This window comes from Lactuca saligna, chromosome 3, assembly GCF_052625555.1.
Source record: "Lactuca saligna cultivar CGN05327 chromosome 3, ASM5262555v1, whole genome shotgun sequence".
NCBI lineage: Eukaryota > Viridiplantae > Streptophyta > Magnoliopsida > Asterales > Asteraceae > Lactuca > Lactuca saligna.
Genome location: NC_136419.1, coordinates 76,721,739 through 76,736,052, shown reverse-complemented (window position 1 = coordinate 76,736,052; position 14,314 = coordinate 76,721,739). Strand labels below are relative to the sequence as shown.

Below are 14,314 nucleotides of genomic sequence, written 5' to 3'. Positions count from 1 at the left end.
GCCGATCATTGAGAAATTCCATTCCAAACTTTCCTTGTGGAAGGCTAAGACATTGAGTTTTAGTGGGTGGATTACATTGGTGAAGTTTATTCTCAGAAACCTTCCAACTTTTTACCTCTTATTATTTCTGTCGGATTAGATGTCTAAGCCCATAACCATTTTTGGTATGTACTTGATTTGATTATGAGCATGGTCCTTTTGGGTTGCCTTCACTCAAGCAACTTGATAGGATGACAAGAGGAGGGAGAGTTGGATTTATTATATGAATAATAAATTGCTACTCAAAATGGTTTTATTAATATATTAGTAGATTAATATATTATTTAAAAATCATATTATTTAATTAGTATTGGTCATAAATTAATTTGGAATTAATTTAGTGATCGAAGGAGACTGATTAAATAATTGGGGATTGATATTGCAAATCACTGATAGTTGCAATTAGGCTGATGGATCACCTTGGAATAAGGTTGGATGAATTATGGGAAGCTCGTAAAGAATTCGTCCAAGGGGTATTCTAGAAGGTGTCCATGGGCTGCTTAAGGCTTAAGCAGTCATATTAGGGTTTCCACCTAAAACCCTAGCAGCCACAAGTATAAATAGACCCCAAGACTAAGGATTTTTGGATCTATCTTTTGATAAAACCCTAAGGTGGCCGAATCCTTCTCTCCTAAGTCTTCCTTTGCAAGAGTATTTGTGACTACATTAGAGGTGCAACACTTGAGGCACTAGGCTCAGAAGTTAAGATCAAGAAGGATTCTACTTGTTCTTGCTACATAACAAGAAAGGTAAGCTTCTAAACCTAGTTTACAAGTCAATTTCGAATTATGTATGCTAGTATATAGGGTTATAGCTTTGGATGATTATTATAGCATGTACAATTAAAGAAAACCTAGATCCAAAGCCAGGGCCAGTCCATTGGTTTTCCATGCCCCGGACGAGATGTTTTTATCATACAATAGATCAAACACATAAAAATCACTTATAAAGCAAAAGAGTAATAAATCTCACAACAAACTAAAATCCACATTAATACAAATATAATCACGTGCTAATTTTAGCACTCAAGTTAGTTAAGGCGGCTAACTAATTTGATCTACTTAATACATCATCATAAGTTTCATCCTGGGCTTCTGCTTTTTGTCCTTCAAAACTTCTATATGTATTGAAAACTCTCAATGTTAAATGAAAGATGAAAAATCTCACTAACGGCAATAAAATATATATCAAAAACATGAACCTGAGTTTTGCTCTTGGTGTTAGCCATTAAATGTTGACCTGGAAATAAGAACATAAGCTGATAAGAAGCCTTGCATTACAAAAACCCATAACATGTAATATAAATAAATGTAGTAATAATTTCAAACAGTTAACATGTAAAATTATGCCATGGAATGACAATGAAAGTGGGGCAGCTAATCTTGAAGTTTTAGAGAATCATGCAGTAATGACACTTACCCCCTAATAATGCCAACTCAAACATATCCCTATAACAAAATAAAGATTATATATTAATGTCGCCAAACAATCCTTAATTAAAAGTATAAAAGTGTCACCACACAATCTTTGGTAATTCTATTAAGTACTTAGAATGCATCATTTGGTGCTTAAATCACAAAAGAAAAACCACACAGGTCTAGCCATTTTTACCAAAAAAGTAAGATGATATAATAACAAAAAGCTCAAATTATCAATTTCAGCCAAAATTAGTATCAAATTTTACCCAAAGTGTGTGCAGATTTACAAGACAGAAGATGTAAAATGGGAAAAAAAAACTTATAGATCAATAAAATGTTACAATTATGAAAGAATCCAAGAAATAAAAGGAAAAGAATAAAACCGAAACACGAACTACACCTGATAAATGAGTATCCATCTTTTTTGTCGGTAGCATGTAACAATCCCTTGGCATTTTCTGTAGCAACTGAGCCATATGACCATGTCAAATGATTGATCTTAAAAAACCATGATTATCAATAAATTAATCAATCAACAAGATAAGTATTAGGCAAAATGCAACGACTCCTCTATTTTTGATAATATATTTAACTCTAAGATTTTGATTTACACTGAACTTGAAAGCAAAGAAGAATAAAGGGTTTTTTAATAATCATTGTAATGAAATTGATATCCGAAAGAAATCAGATAATTGATGTAAAGTCTGATCAATAGTGACTCCTCTGTCTTCTACTCTTCGGCGATGAGTTTTGATTTTGCCGCCTTGCTGACTTTTCAGTTTTACGAACTTTTTCTTGTGCGTCGATGCCTAGTCCAATTCCTAGCAACCTAATATGGATCAATATTGAAGCCCAAACTATGTTATACAGACATAGAGGAATCAGCTGCCCACATTCTCACCTCATGCAGTCTGGCAAAGTATACTATAAGTATGGTACTTAATTGGTGTGGAATTCTTCCTCGATTATTCTCAGGGGTTAATGAGGTGCTAGCCTTCGCCAGAAACTGAGGTGATTGTCCAAAAAAGAAAGAGGTACTAACTGGTATTCTATATGGAACTCTTTGGAGTTTGTGGAAGGCTAGGAATAACCAGATTTTTGGAAGCGAATCATCGAAACCGGCGAATATCCTGGATTCTATCAAAGCTACAACATTTACTTAGAGAAAGTATACGAGTAAAACAGGTGAAAAAAGGATTAGGATAAGTGGTGTGCATCACCCTTGAATTGTACATAATATATGCTCTCTTATGCTCTTTTTGATGCTTAATCTTTGTAATCCTGGCCCCTAGTATCTTGCTAGGGTGCATCATTATTCATTAATAAAATTGTCTGTTAAAAAAAAGAGATAAAAGTCTATATATTAATGGCATGATATAAAGAATGGTTTTGACATTTTTATGGGCCTATAAATGAAATCCACCAAGTCTTAATGACCTATAAATGATATCCATCAACGGAATGAATGATTGCATAAATTTTTTACCGAATAACTAATTAAAGTTAAAGACGTGTGGTTGATTTTTTTTTTTTTTTTTTTTTTTGGGGAAATTCAGCGATCTAACAATTTTTAAATGTGTATTTGAAGAAAATAACTAAATTTTTTTAGTAAAGATAATCACTTGCCCATTCCCAATAAACACTTTTTTTGGCTGATTCAACAACAACATTCCAAATTAAAATCTTGGATTTCGAAAAAAACGCCATAATTTCAAGAAGATGAATTGTGCGACTTGATTGCATCCACACGTTTGATTTTACTATCTTTATGATTTTGATTTTTATTATGGTATGTCAAATTTCAAGTGGTTATTTATCCATTGTAAGAACAAAATTGGAATGATTATTTTTAAATTAAAAAAATTGATTTGAGATTTGAGACTATATAGTCCAACAACACCCTTTTGCCCCTGATCATATATGAAGACATTGTCATCCACAAAGCATCCGCTAACATTTAGCGGTCAATGATTCACCTATGGAGCGCTTAGTCATAGATTGAGAAGCAGCATACTAATCATATGATTTTCTTGATATGTAAATGAATAAAGTTAATTAAACTCATCTCGGTGTAGCCACACTCTCTAACTTATTCACTAATCAAGCGATCTAACCGAAATCAAAATTCAAACGGTTGAAAGAACGAATCTAATATTGACGTATTGTGTTCCTCTGAATTTCATGCCATATCTAAAAGTAGTATTTATATCCGTGTTTTACTTATGTCAAGTTAAGATACTATTTATCTTGTTACCGACTATAAAGAATATCATTAAATCATTTTTTGGTAAAGAGTTAAAATTTCCTTGCAAAAGTAGTGTAACTTTCCATTTAGATCCTTACTCTTCAGAACTCAGTTGCATTTCATTGTAGTGGTGAATATTTGGACCATACCGATTTTGCAGAAATTGGTGGAACTTTGACCAGAGATGTTGAGGCTTGCTAAGTCCAGGCCCGATTCCCGGTTCTTGGACATAGGGGTGAGCATTTGGATCAAACTGATTTTACAGAAATTTGTGGAACTTTGACCGGAGATGTTGAGGCTTACTAAGTCCAGGCCCGATTCCCGGTTCTTGGACGTAGGGGTGAGCATTTGGATCAGACTGATTTTACAAAAATTTGTGGAACTTTGACCGGAGATGTTGAGGCTTACTAAGTCCAGGTCCGGTTCCCGGTTCTTAGACGTAGGAGTAAGCATTTGGATCAGATTGATTTTACAGAAATCTGTGGACCTTGGATTGGGCTTTTTGAGGCTTCCAAGTTCAAATGTCCATCTTTATTTCATTGAAATATTTATCCGCTCATATATTTTTTTTGACTAAACTGCACAAATGGTCTCTGTGGTTTACTCAAAATTGTCACTTTGGTCCAAAAAAGTTTAGACTAGCACCAGAGGTCCAAAGTTTTCATTTTGTTGCTTGTTTGGTCCAATCTATTCTGATTTTTTTCAAAATGATAGATTTGCCCCTGTTAATATAATTTTCTCTTTTTGTTAATTGTTTTTCTGATTTTTAGATTTAAAAAAAATAAAATTAAATCTCTCTCTCTCTCTCTCTCTCTCTCTCTCTCTCTCTCTCTCTCTCTCTCTCTCTCTCGCGTTAGTGCCCATTTCATTCTTCATTAGTTCTCCTTCACTATAACTCTTTAGTTGTTTCTTCCCCAAAAATTCATCAAAAAATGACTGAAGAACATCAAATTAGATAAATGAACCCAAAAAATTACACAAGTCCAAGCTAAAATCCATTGCAAAACTTGATGATCAAAAGGATGATGATGAAGCATCTGATTCAAAGCACACCCAGTTGGAAGCAATAAAAGAAGGCGAATATGAAGTCTGTCAAACTCCAACCTCTAATGATATTGTTCGGCCTTCGTGTTTCTCTTTGCATCCACCATGTCCACATAACCTCAGAGTATGATCTTATTGCTACACCACTATCTTTGGTCTGTTTTGAACGCCACTTTTACGAAACCCTAGTGTCATCACCCTTCTCATTTGAAACTAGGGTTTGCATCTTTAAGATCTGATAAGCATCAAGGGTTTTAATATGTATCCTAAGGAACTCGAATAACATGGTAACAATTTGCAAGTCAACAAATATGTCGTAGATCTGAGAAAGGCAACACAGCTGTTGGAGAAGGAGGGAGACTAAGTTAGGGTTTACAGAGGTGGTGACGATGGTTATTAGGATCATCGTCGTGTCCGTCGAGATGCAGTTGCATATCAGAGCTTCTTTTTCGTTAATCACTGTCTTTGTGGATCAAATCGTACTCGAGGGTTTGCTATGATCGGCCGTTTGGACTGTCTTTATCCTTCTTCCCATATATGGAATCGATCCTGCCTTTCTTCTTCTTTTTAGACAATTTATTCATCTTCATGTAAATTTGGTAACAACTTTGTATATGAGAAGATTTTCATATATGTGTCTGATTTTACAAATCTAATATTTTTTTTCTTTGTTGTACATCTCTGGAGAAGTGAAGATAGAGGTGGTGGTGCTCGGACAAATGAAGATCACTAGAGAAAGTCTCTAGTCGTACTTTCTTCTTGCAGAATAGTGATGGGTTTTTTTAGAGAGAGAGAGATTGCATTTTTTATTTTTTTTATTTTTGTTTTAAAAAAAATTATAAAAATAAAATAGAAAGCACAAAATTTATTTTTAATTTTTCCTTTAATAAAAAAACAATTAAATAATAAAAAGCTGCAAAAGAACAAAAAATAATGAGAAAATCGTCATTAAGAAAAAGTTCATAGTAAATTAGATCAAACTCGCAACAAAATAAAAACTTTGGATCTCTGGTGCTAGTTCAAATCTTTTTATACCAAAATAACAATTTTCAGCTAATCGATATGAACTATGCAGTTTTATCTATTTTTTTCCATAAAAGTTGGCTTTAGTAGAAAAATAAAAATATAATATTTAAAGTATACAAATAAATAAAATATAATGCCTTTTTATACTACATGTCGACCAATCCAAAACTCTTGATACACAACTGGAACTATTTTTGCAACTTTTATTGGAACCGAAAGTAAAATCCAAAAGTCCGTTTGATTTGTGGGGAAATAGGTGGGACAATTTCGGCACTTTATCCCATTACGATTTCGATCTTGTACCGTACAAGTAGCTAATGCGTCTCGCTTTCCCCATTTCTCACGCTCTATATTCCCCGGGCGTGGAAAACCTGAACCAAACACTCCTTACGTTTCTTACCTTTTTCCTGCTCAATTCTCACCATATTTTTATTATAAATTCAATTCAAATCCACATAATAAAATACACAAACCACTCCATAGCCCCCTCCGCCTCTCTCTCTCTCTCTCTCTCTCTCTCTCTCTCTCTCTCTCTCTCTCTCTCTCTCGATAAACTGTCGTCGTTCTCCGCCACCCTCCGCCGATCACCTTTCTGCTACTACATCCAGCGTCTCTCATGTACTATTTCGATTGAAGACGAGATAGTTATTGTCCTTCTTTAGCTTCATAGCTCAGGTATGTAATATGTTGTTACAGAGTTTCGCCGATTGTATTACGTGTTTGAATTATATGAATTCATATCGGATATCGCTCATGTTTTAGGATTGTTGATCGTTTTCGCTTTAAGTTTCTGGTAGATCTGTTTGCAGTTTCATGTTTCTCGTGTAGATTCTGATTTTGTTATGCTTTCATTTGCTCAATCTGAACATAAATTAGTTAAGTTTTTTTGAATTGATCGTTAAAAGTTTTGTTGCTAGAACTTAGAAGAAGAATCGACTTGGTTTTATGAATGTGTATACTCTGGATTTAATTTCTACTCCCTAAATGACTTCGGTTTATGGTTCTAAATTCGAAGTTTGATTATCTAGAAATGTATTATTAGATTAATGTTGATTTTTTTTTTATATAACTTTCGGTATAAATTTTTTTGATCATAAAGGTGGTTTAAACGAAAAATAAAAGGAGAGAGAATTTGTATGTACTATTTTTATGGAATGAAGAATTCAAAAAAAGTGGTGTTTGTAGAAAAATAAATAAAAGGTGTTGGATTCACATGATTTTCATTTTGTATATTATATGAAAAAAGAATTCCCTATCATATATTTAGATACTATCATTTTCGTTTGATTATTAAGTTGATAAATTCAATTAACAAAAGTCAAAAAAATTGATAGAATAAACATTTAAAGTATACAGGATGCTACTATTGATACACTTATTGCTAGTTGTATGCTAACTAATCAAATAAATGAGACTTCCATGAAATCTTTTTTTTTTTTTTTAATTTATTTTTACTTCTTATATCCTCACTGATTTGATTTTGGGTGTTATTATACTACTTTTCACTCATACAAAAAGTTAAACACATTCATCCATATAAATAATACAACTAATAATTAAAGATACGAATATTATTATTATTATTATTATTATTATAAAACTTGATAATATTTATATAACAAGTTATAACCAAAAAAAAGGTACAATAAGTAATCAAGAGGATATAAATTATGCATCAATCATTGGTCAACTAATTTAGTAATTTAACTTTGCTTTAATGAAAATCATTTATGTAATTATACATTTTAAGAATTCAATAGGAAATTTAAAGATTTTCTTGTGTTAAATTATGCGGATTAAAAGAAATAACAAAAATTTTAAATAAATATTGTAGCAAATGGTTGAATTCCGTAATTGTATTTATAAACAATTCATGCGTTACGCATGTCACCTACTAAATACGAAGCAAATGGTTAAGTACTTGTCTTTTTAAAAGATAAATGATATAATTTATGGGAATTGAATCTATACGTCATAAATTAGTGGGATTGAAATGATTGTTTTTTCTGTTTTAAACGAAAATCAAATTTTAAATAGAAAACATAAAAAAATCAATTAAAAATCTTGAGGTATAAGGTTAGGTACTTAGGTATACCTTCTTCTCATAAGTATTTTCTTCTCACCTTTCCTTTATTAGTAGGAAATTACCTTTTATTATTTTTATTAAACATTTAAAATTATAAGTTAATAATTTTCTAAATATTTAAAATAATAAAGAATGTCTTCTTAATTTGATAATAAAAACAGTTACATAAAGAAACAATATAAAATAAGCTGATATTTTTTGGATTTGGTTGAAGGATTTGTATGGCGTCAAATGTTTGAACGGTAAATTATAAAAAAAAATTATATAAAATTGAAAACATAAAAATGCATTTTAACAAAAAATTAAATGTAAAACGTTCATAGATATTATTGTACTTTTTGATTTATTTTTTTCACAAGAAGAAAGTTTTGATGCTTTTTGATAATTGACATGGGAGATTTTTCTATGGTGTCAAATATCGATTTAAAAAAATATACATTTAACACTTTTAGTATATAAAAACTATTATAATTTAGAATATTTTTTTGGTTTAATCATTCGAATTAGATTGTTTTATGGATTAACCATTGCAATTTACAATTTTAAAATAAAATGAAATAGCTATAACCAAAAATAAAATCACATGGTGTTTTGCAAAGAAATGTAACCAATGAATACTCAATTATTATTCTTGAAACATGTGGGAACTATGAATTAATTTGGTATATTTATTCTTTAGAGTAAATTATACGAATGGTTCCAATAGTTTGGGATAATTTATAAATTTGGTTCTTAACTTATTTTTTTAACTCAGAATGTCCTTACTGTTTGTTTTTATTACACATGTAGTCCCAACTGTTTGTTTTTGTTACACATTTGGTATTTGTGTTACGCAAAAATACTATTATTTAAATAGAAAAATGATGGGGTAGATAAGGTAAGATGACGTGGTGAGATTGGGGTGTGTTTATTTAAATAAATTAAAAAATCAATGACAAAATAGTCTTTTTAGGTAAAACAGAGACCAAGCACGTAACAAAAATAAACAATAAAGACCTTCCAAATTAAAAATATAAATTAAGAACCAAATATAGAAATTACCTTAAACCATAAGGACCATTCGTATAATTTACTCTATTTTTTATTCTTGTGGTTGGGGAAAAGGAAAACGTCTATATTCAGCAATAAACTTTTATTTTGTATGCTGCTGGAGATTATATTTTTCTCTTAATAGGAATTTTCAAACGTGTCCCTACGAAATAAATATATTTGAATGTGAACATATCTAATTTCAAAATTCTCTTCATTTTTACACGCCAATATCTTTAAGTTAAAGATTTATCGACATATTTTGCTATTTTTATATATATATTAATGTCTTATTCTTTATTTATATTGTTGTCTGTAGCCGTTTATTTAATTTTGTTCAGCAAAAATAGGATAAAGGCGGCATTTCATCATCATAATTCATAACATTAATAAGCTTTTAAAGCGTTGATAATTGGATGTTGAATAATCAATCATTATTTTTTGTTTTTATTTGTATTTTTTAACACTTGTATGACAACATTTATAGTTAAATTTTGTAACATAGTTTGTTGTTTGTTTTTTAAAATTGAAAGATATTGATATCTAACTTTATTAATTTTGATATGTTTTGACTATTTCTTCGGATGATAAAAAATATATATATATTATTAAATTGTGAGTTATCGATCTTCATGGCTATTAAACTCTAAATCATCAAAATATAAAACATTTTTTTGTCGTCGGATCTTCAAAAACAAATTTCATAGCAAAAAAAATCATATTACGGAAATATAGTTTTACGTTGAACGATTCTTTAAAAAAGGTGTAAACAAAGAAAAAAAAAGTGGTAAATAAGGAAAGTGAACACAAAATTAATATGTATATAAATTATTTAATATCATACAATCATTTTCTTTCAAAAAGAAACATCCAATCACCCTTTATATATAAACATCAAACCAAAACTTTGGTACAAATCGTGAAATCTACATCTCCCAATCATTAACAATCGCATTAATCATTTTGACACTCCAACTTTTATGATACTCACATTTCATCACTCAAATGCGACGTTTATTAATTTCCCCTAATCTATGATTAACATATTTAAAAAAAAAACAAACCAATCAGATTAGATATCTTAACTTAAATCACCACTTATTATTCATTAATTATGTGATGTAACATTCATCAAACACCCCATGCAGATCCAGATCGCTAATATTGACAAACATGTTACAAAAATGGCGTGGTCAAAACCAACATGTAGCTCAACCTTTGGATCATGAAAAGATGGTAATTATTAATTAACTACAAAATCATAAACTATTGAAACTAATTCATGATAATAATATGTATGTAAAAAAAAAAAAAAAAAATTAAATAACAGATTAAAGAGCTTAGGGTTGCGATTGGACCCCTCACTGGGCACGCATCAAAATTTTGTACTGATGCATGCTTAAGAAGATATCTGGAAGCTCGAAGCTGGAATCTTGAAAAAGCTAAAAAGATGTTACAGGATACACTTGAATGGAGGTTAAATTACAAACCTCATGAAATTCGTTGGGTAAGTTGGTAATTTATTTTGGATAATATTCATAAAATACATTTTATTTTATTTCGGTTAATGAAACCATCCATTTTATTAAGAAATTGGTACTGATACCCTTATTTTCAGTTTAACAGATGTTAAAAAAAGTTAAAAATGAGAACGCTTTTGGTTTTTCTAACCTTTTGGGATGAATTCTTATTTGTCTAAAACCGCAAATGGGAAATAAGTGTTTTCCATTGATGAAATAAATCATAGAGTAAATTATACGAATGGTTTCTATGGTTTGGGGTATTTGCATGTTTGGTCTCTAACTTATTTTTTTAACTTGGAAGATCCTTACAATTTGTTTTTGTTGCACACTTAGTCCCTGTCTTACTTAAAAAAAAACTATTTTGCTTTTGATTTTTTAATTTATTTAAATAAACACACCTCCAAACCCACTTCTACCTCACATTATTTTACCTTACCTATCCAACCTTATTTAAATAAATTAAAATTTTGATGACAAAATAGTTTTTTAGGTAAGATAGGGGTTAAATGCGTAACAAAAACAAACTCTAATGATCTTCCAAGTTAAAAAAATAAATTGAATGGTCAAACGTGTAAATTACCCCAAAACATAGTTAATAAAATGAAAGGAAAAAAAGTCAAAATTATGTATTTTCCTATTTATTTTTAATGGAATTTATTGTTGTTTTATAGGAACAAGTAGAAGAAGAAGGTAAAACTGGTAAAGTCTCGAGAGCTAATTTTGTTGATCGTTTTGGAAGGCCTGTTCTCGTCATGAGACCAGGGAAGCAGGTTTGTATTAAATCCGTCTCTTTTTAAAGTCTTATACTAAATTTTAATCATTGTTAAAAATATATGGTAATAATAAGGCGAATTTACATCGAATATAGTTGTTCTTTGTAGTTTTATTTTAAATCATATAAAAAAAATAAAAATGTTTCAAAAAATTATAATGTACTTTAGAAATTATCCGTAACAAAATGGACGATTAAGTCATGTTTTCATTAAGTTCATTAAGAAAAAAAATAAGTAATATGTAATGCCTAAATTTTACAATTATGTTGTAGAATACAAAAACGGGTGAGGGTAATGTTCGTCATTTGGTGTATCTGATAGAGAATGCGATTCTAAACCTTCCAGAAGGCCAAGAACAAATGTCTTGGTTGATTGATTTCACTGGATATTCAATGAATGCAACGAATATCCAACCGAAAACAGCTCGAGATATCATAAATGTGACACAATCTCATTACCCTGAGAGACTTGCCATCATTGTCCTTTATAATCCTCCGAAAATATTCCAAGCATTATTTAAGGTATCTCACATCATTTCCTCCATATCTCTCCCTTTTGTTACTATAAAATAAACCATATATAAAAAAGAGTTAATGTCATATTAACCAATTAAAGGGTTGTTTAATAGTTATTGATTGAGTCAATGTCTCATCGAATAAAACCCATCCATGAATTTCATGAAAATGAATACGAGACACTTTAGAGGAGACATGACCGACTCAAAAGTGTGGTGTCAAACAGTCTGAATATAACTATGTTACCAGACCCAACAAGAGTCGTATCAAACAATCCTCAAGTTATCCTAATTTACCAATTTAGCCGGTTTTTAATAGGAATGTGAATGTCACAAAACAAAATAAAAAAATAAAACACATCTTTTTATTTAACCATTGTAACATGTTATAACAAATGAAAATCAGTTTTCATGTTAACCTGTCGTGATGTCATCCACATATGCAAGTTTTGATCAAAATATGTCTACATGGCGTTGACATGATATTCGTTTGAATATTTTATTTAACTTTAATCTTTTAGATCAACAATTTTCAACGTCACATGGACATATTGAGATCAAATCTGCCGCATAGACATAAAGTCGTTTTCATGGTAAAATGGGTAACTTTGTGTTACTAAGGTTATGTTTGGCGTACTAGCTGCTGAAAAGTTAGCTATTAAATAAAAAGTTAGTTGTTAGCTGAAAAACTAACTGATAAAAAATAACGTTTAGTAACTAGCTGAAAAACTACTTAAAAAATATAAAATGACATAAAATAACATTTTAAAAAAACGTGTTTCTATAATTATTTAAGGGATATATTTGGAAAATTTTAAAAGAAAAACTTCTAAAAAACTAGTCTAATTAACTTTTTAAAAAGTCAGTTTATAAGCTACTCTTTTGTTTGCCAAACATAACAACTTTAAAATTTTCAAAATATAAACTAGCCTGCCAAATACAGCCTAAATATAACACAATGTAAGTAAAATATATTAACTCAAATCTTGTATTCAGGTAATAAGTTACTTTATAGACCCGAAAACATATCTGAAGATAAAATTTGTGTACCCAAACGACAAAGAGAGTATCGAGATTATGAAGTCGTATTTTGATACTGATAATCTTCCACGTGAGTTTGGGGGAAAAGCTAACTTCAATTTAAATTATGACCATGAAGAGTTTTCTAAAGTTATGGTTGAAGACGATATAAAAAAGGCCAAGTTTTGGGAGTTAGATAATAATGATACCAATGCTCATTCTGAAACTACAAGTTAAGTTATAGAGGAAACAAACCAAATGTAAAATGGTTGGTTATTAATATATGTAACTAATTATTTATATATGGTAACATGTAACCAAGAGTAACATATATTTTTATATGTAACTTGAATTGCCGATTAGTTACATGCGTTAATATGTAACTGATAAATTTTATTAGATATCAGATATCATGATGTGATTAAAATAAATGTATGCTTATTTATTTGTTTAGGTAAAGAACGGTTTTGATAATTTATTCATGTTGTTCTTTACATGGTATGTTCTTTTAAGACCATAATAATGCAATATCTGTTTTATTCTCATCTATGTCATATAAGTAAAATTTAAACAACACGTGCGCAATATAGAAAGGATATATGCGTATTTTAAGATTGTATGCTTCTTTAGGGTTAGTAAGTATGTCAACCTTTTGCTCATTTGATAAGTAAAAGAGTTTGTAAAACATTTTGAAGTAAAACAGTTTGAACGGTGATAAAATCATTGGTTTCCTAGTTATTAATCACATGTGATTAATGCAATCACATGTGATCGAAGCAATAACTATAAGTGTTTAACTTGTATTCCCCCCCCCCCCCCCCCCCCCATAAAGTATTTAAAACATTTAAAAGCATTTCAAAGGTAAAATAAGGGGTATGAACTCACTTGGAAGTTTGAAGATAGCGAGATCGAAAACCGAGCTGTCACACCCCCGAACCAGACGGCGGAAACGTCCGAGGACTATCGTGACTCATTGAATACCATCACAATGCATATACATGAAACATAACATTATACATCACCAACATTTGGAATGATACAACTGGTAGCGTTTACATTCATTACATTGTTCAAAACATTACATTCTCAAAAATAACTGTTTGACACTACTTAAACCACAGCAAAACGTCATAGAGTACAAATCATCCTTCACCTTATCTGTTACCTGAGAATACAAGTATTTTGAAAACGTCAACATATGAAATGTTGGTGAGTTCATAAGTAGTGTTTGAAATCCAATGCATTGTTTGAAAACCATCAGAAAATCCGATATTTTCTAAAAATAGAATAGTGTAAAAATATGTGATGATCCATGAGTATGCTTGTTTGAATTCTATAGATGTAAGCGTAAGAGTTGTGAAATTCGACCGGTAATTCATAATTGTACTTGTTGAAAACCCTAGGAAAACCCGACGTTTTCCTATCACTTTGCTTTACTTAGTTTGTGTAGCGTTATTTCGTTGCGTTAGAGGAAATCGTTGAGCTCCGGAGGCATTGAGAATACAGTGGGTGGTGAAGTGTTGTGACGTGCGTTAATGAAAACGTCCAATCGACAACCTTACAAGCGATCCCTTAGGCGTCACTCGTAATTCTTCAC

The 14,314-nt window shown here is 30.5% G+C and overlaps 1 protein-coding gene across 1 annotated transcript; it reads left to right on the top strand.

Moving 5' to 3' along the window:
* The first annotated feature begins 6,246 nt into the window (after positions 1-6,246).
* On the top strand, positions 6,247-13,195 carry LOC145036916 (CRAL-TRIO domain-containing protein C23B6.04c-like). Its single transcript, XM_078985442.1, has 6 exons — positions 6,247-6,447; positions 10,036-10,123; positions 10,218-10,394; positions 11,082-11,180; positions 11,456-11,704; positions 12,694-13,195. The coding sequence occupies exons 2-6, from the start codon at positions 10,061-10,063 to the stop codon at positions 12,952-12,954; spliced, it is 849 nt and encodes a 282-aa protein (XP_078841568.1). The 5' UTR covers positions 6,247-6,447; positions 10,036-10,060; the 3' UTR covers positions 12,955-13,195.
* The last annotated feature ends 1,119 nt before the right edge of the window (positions 13,196-14,314 follow it).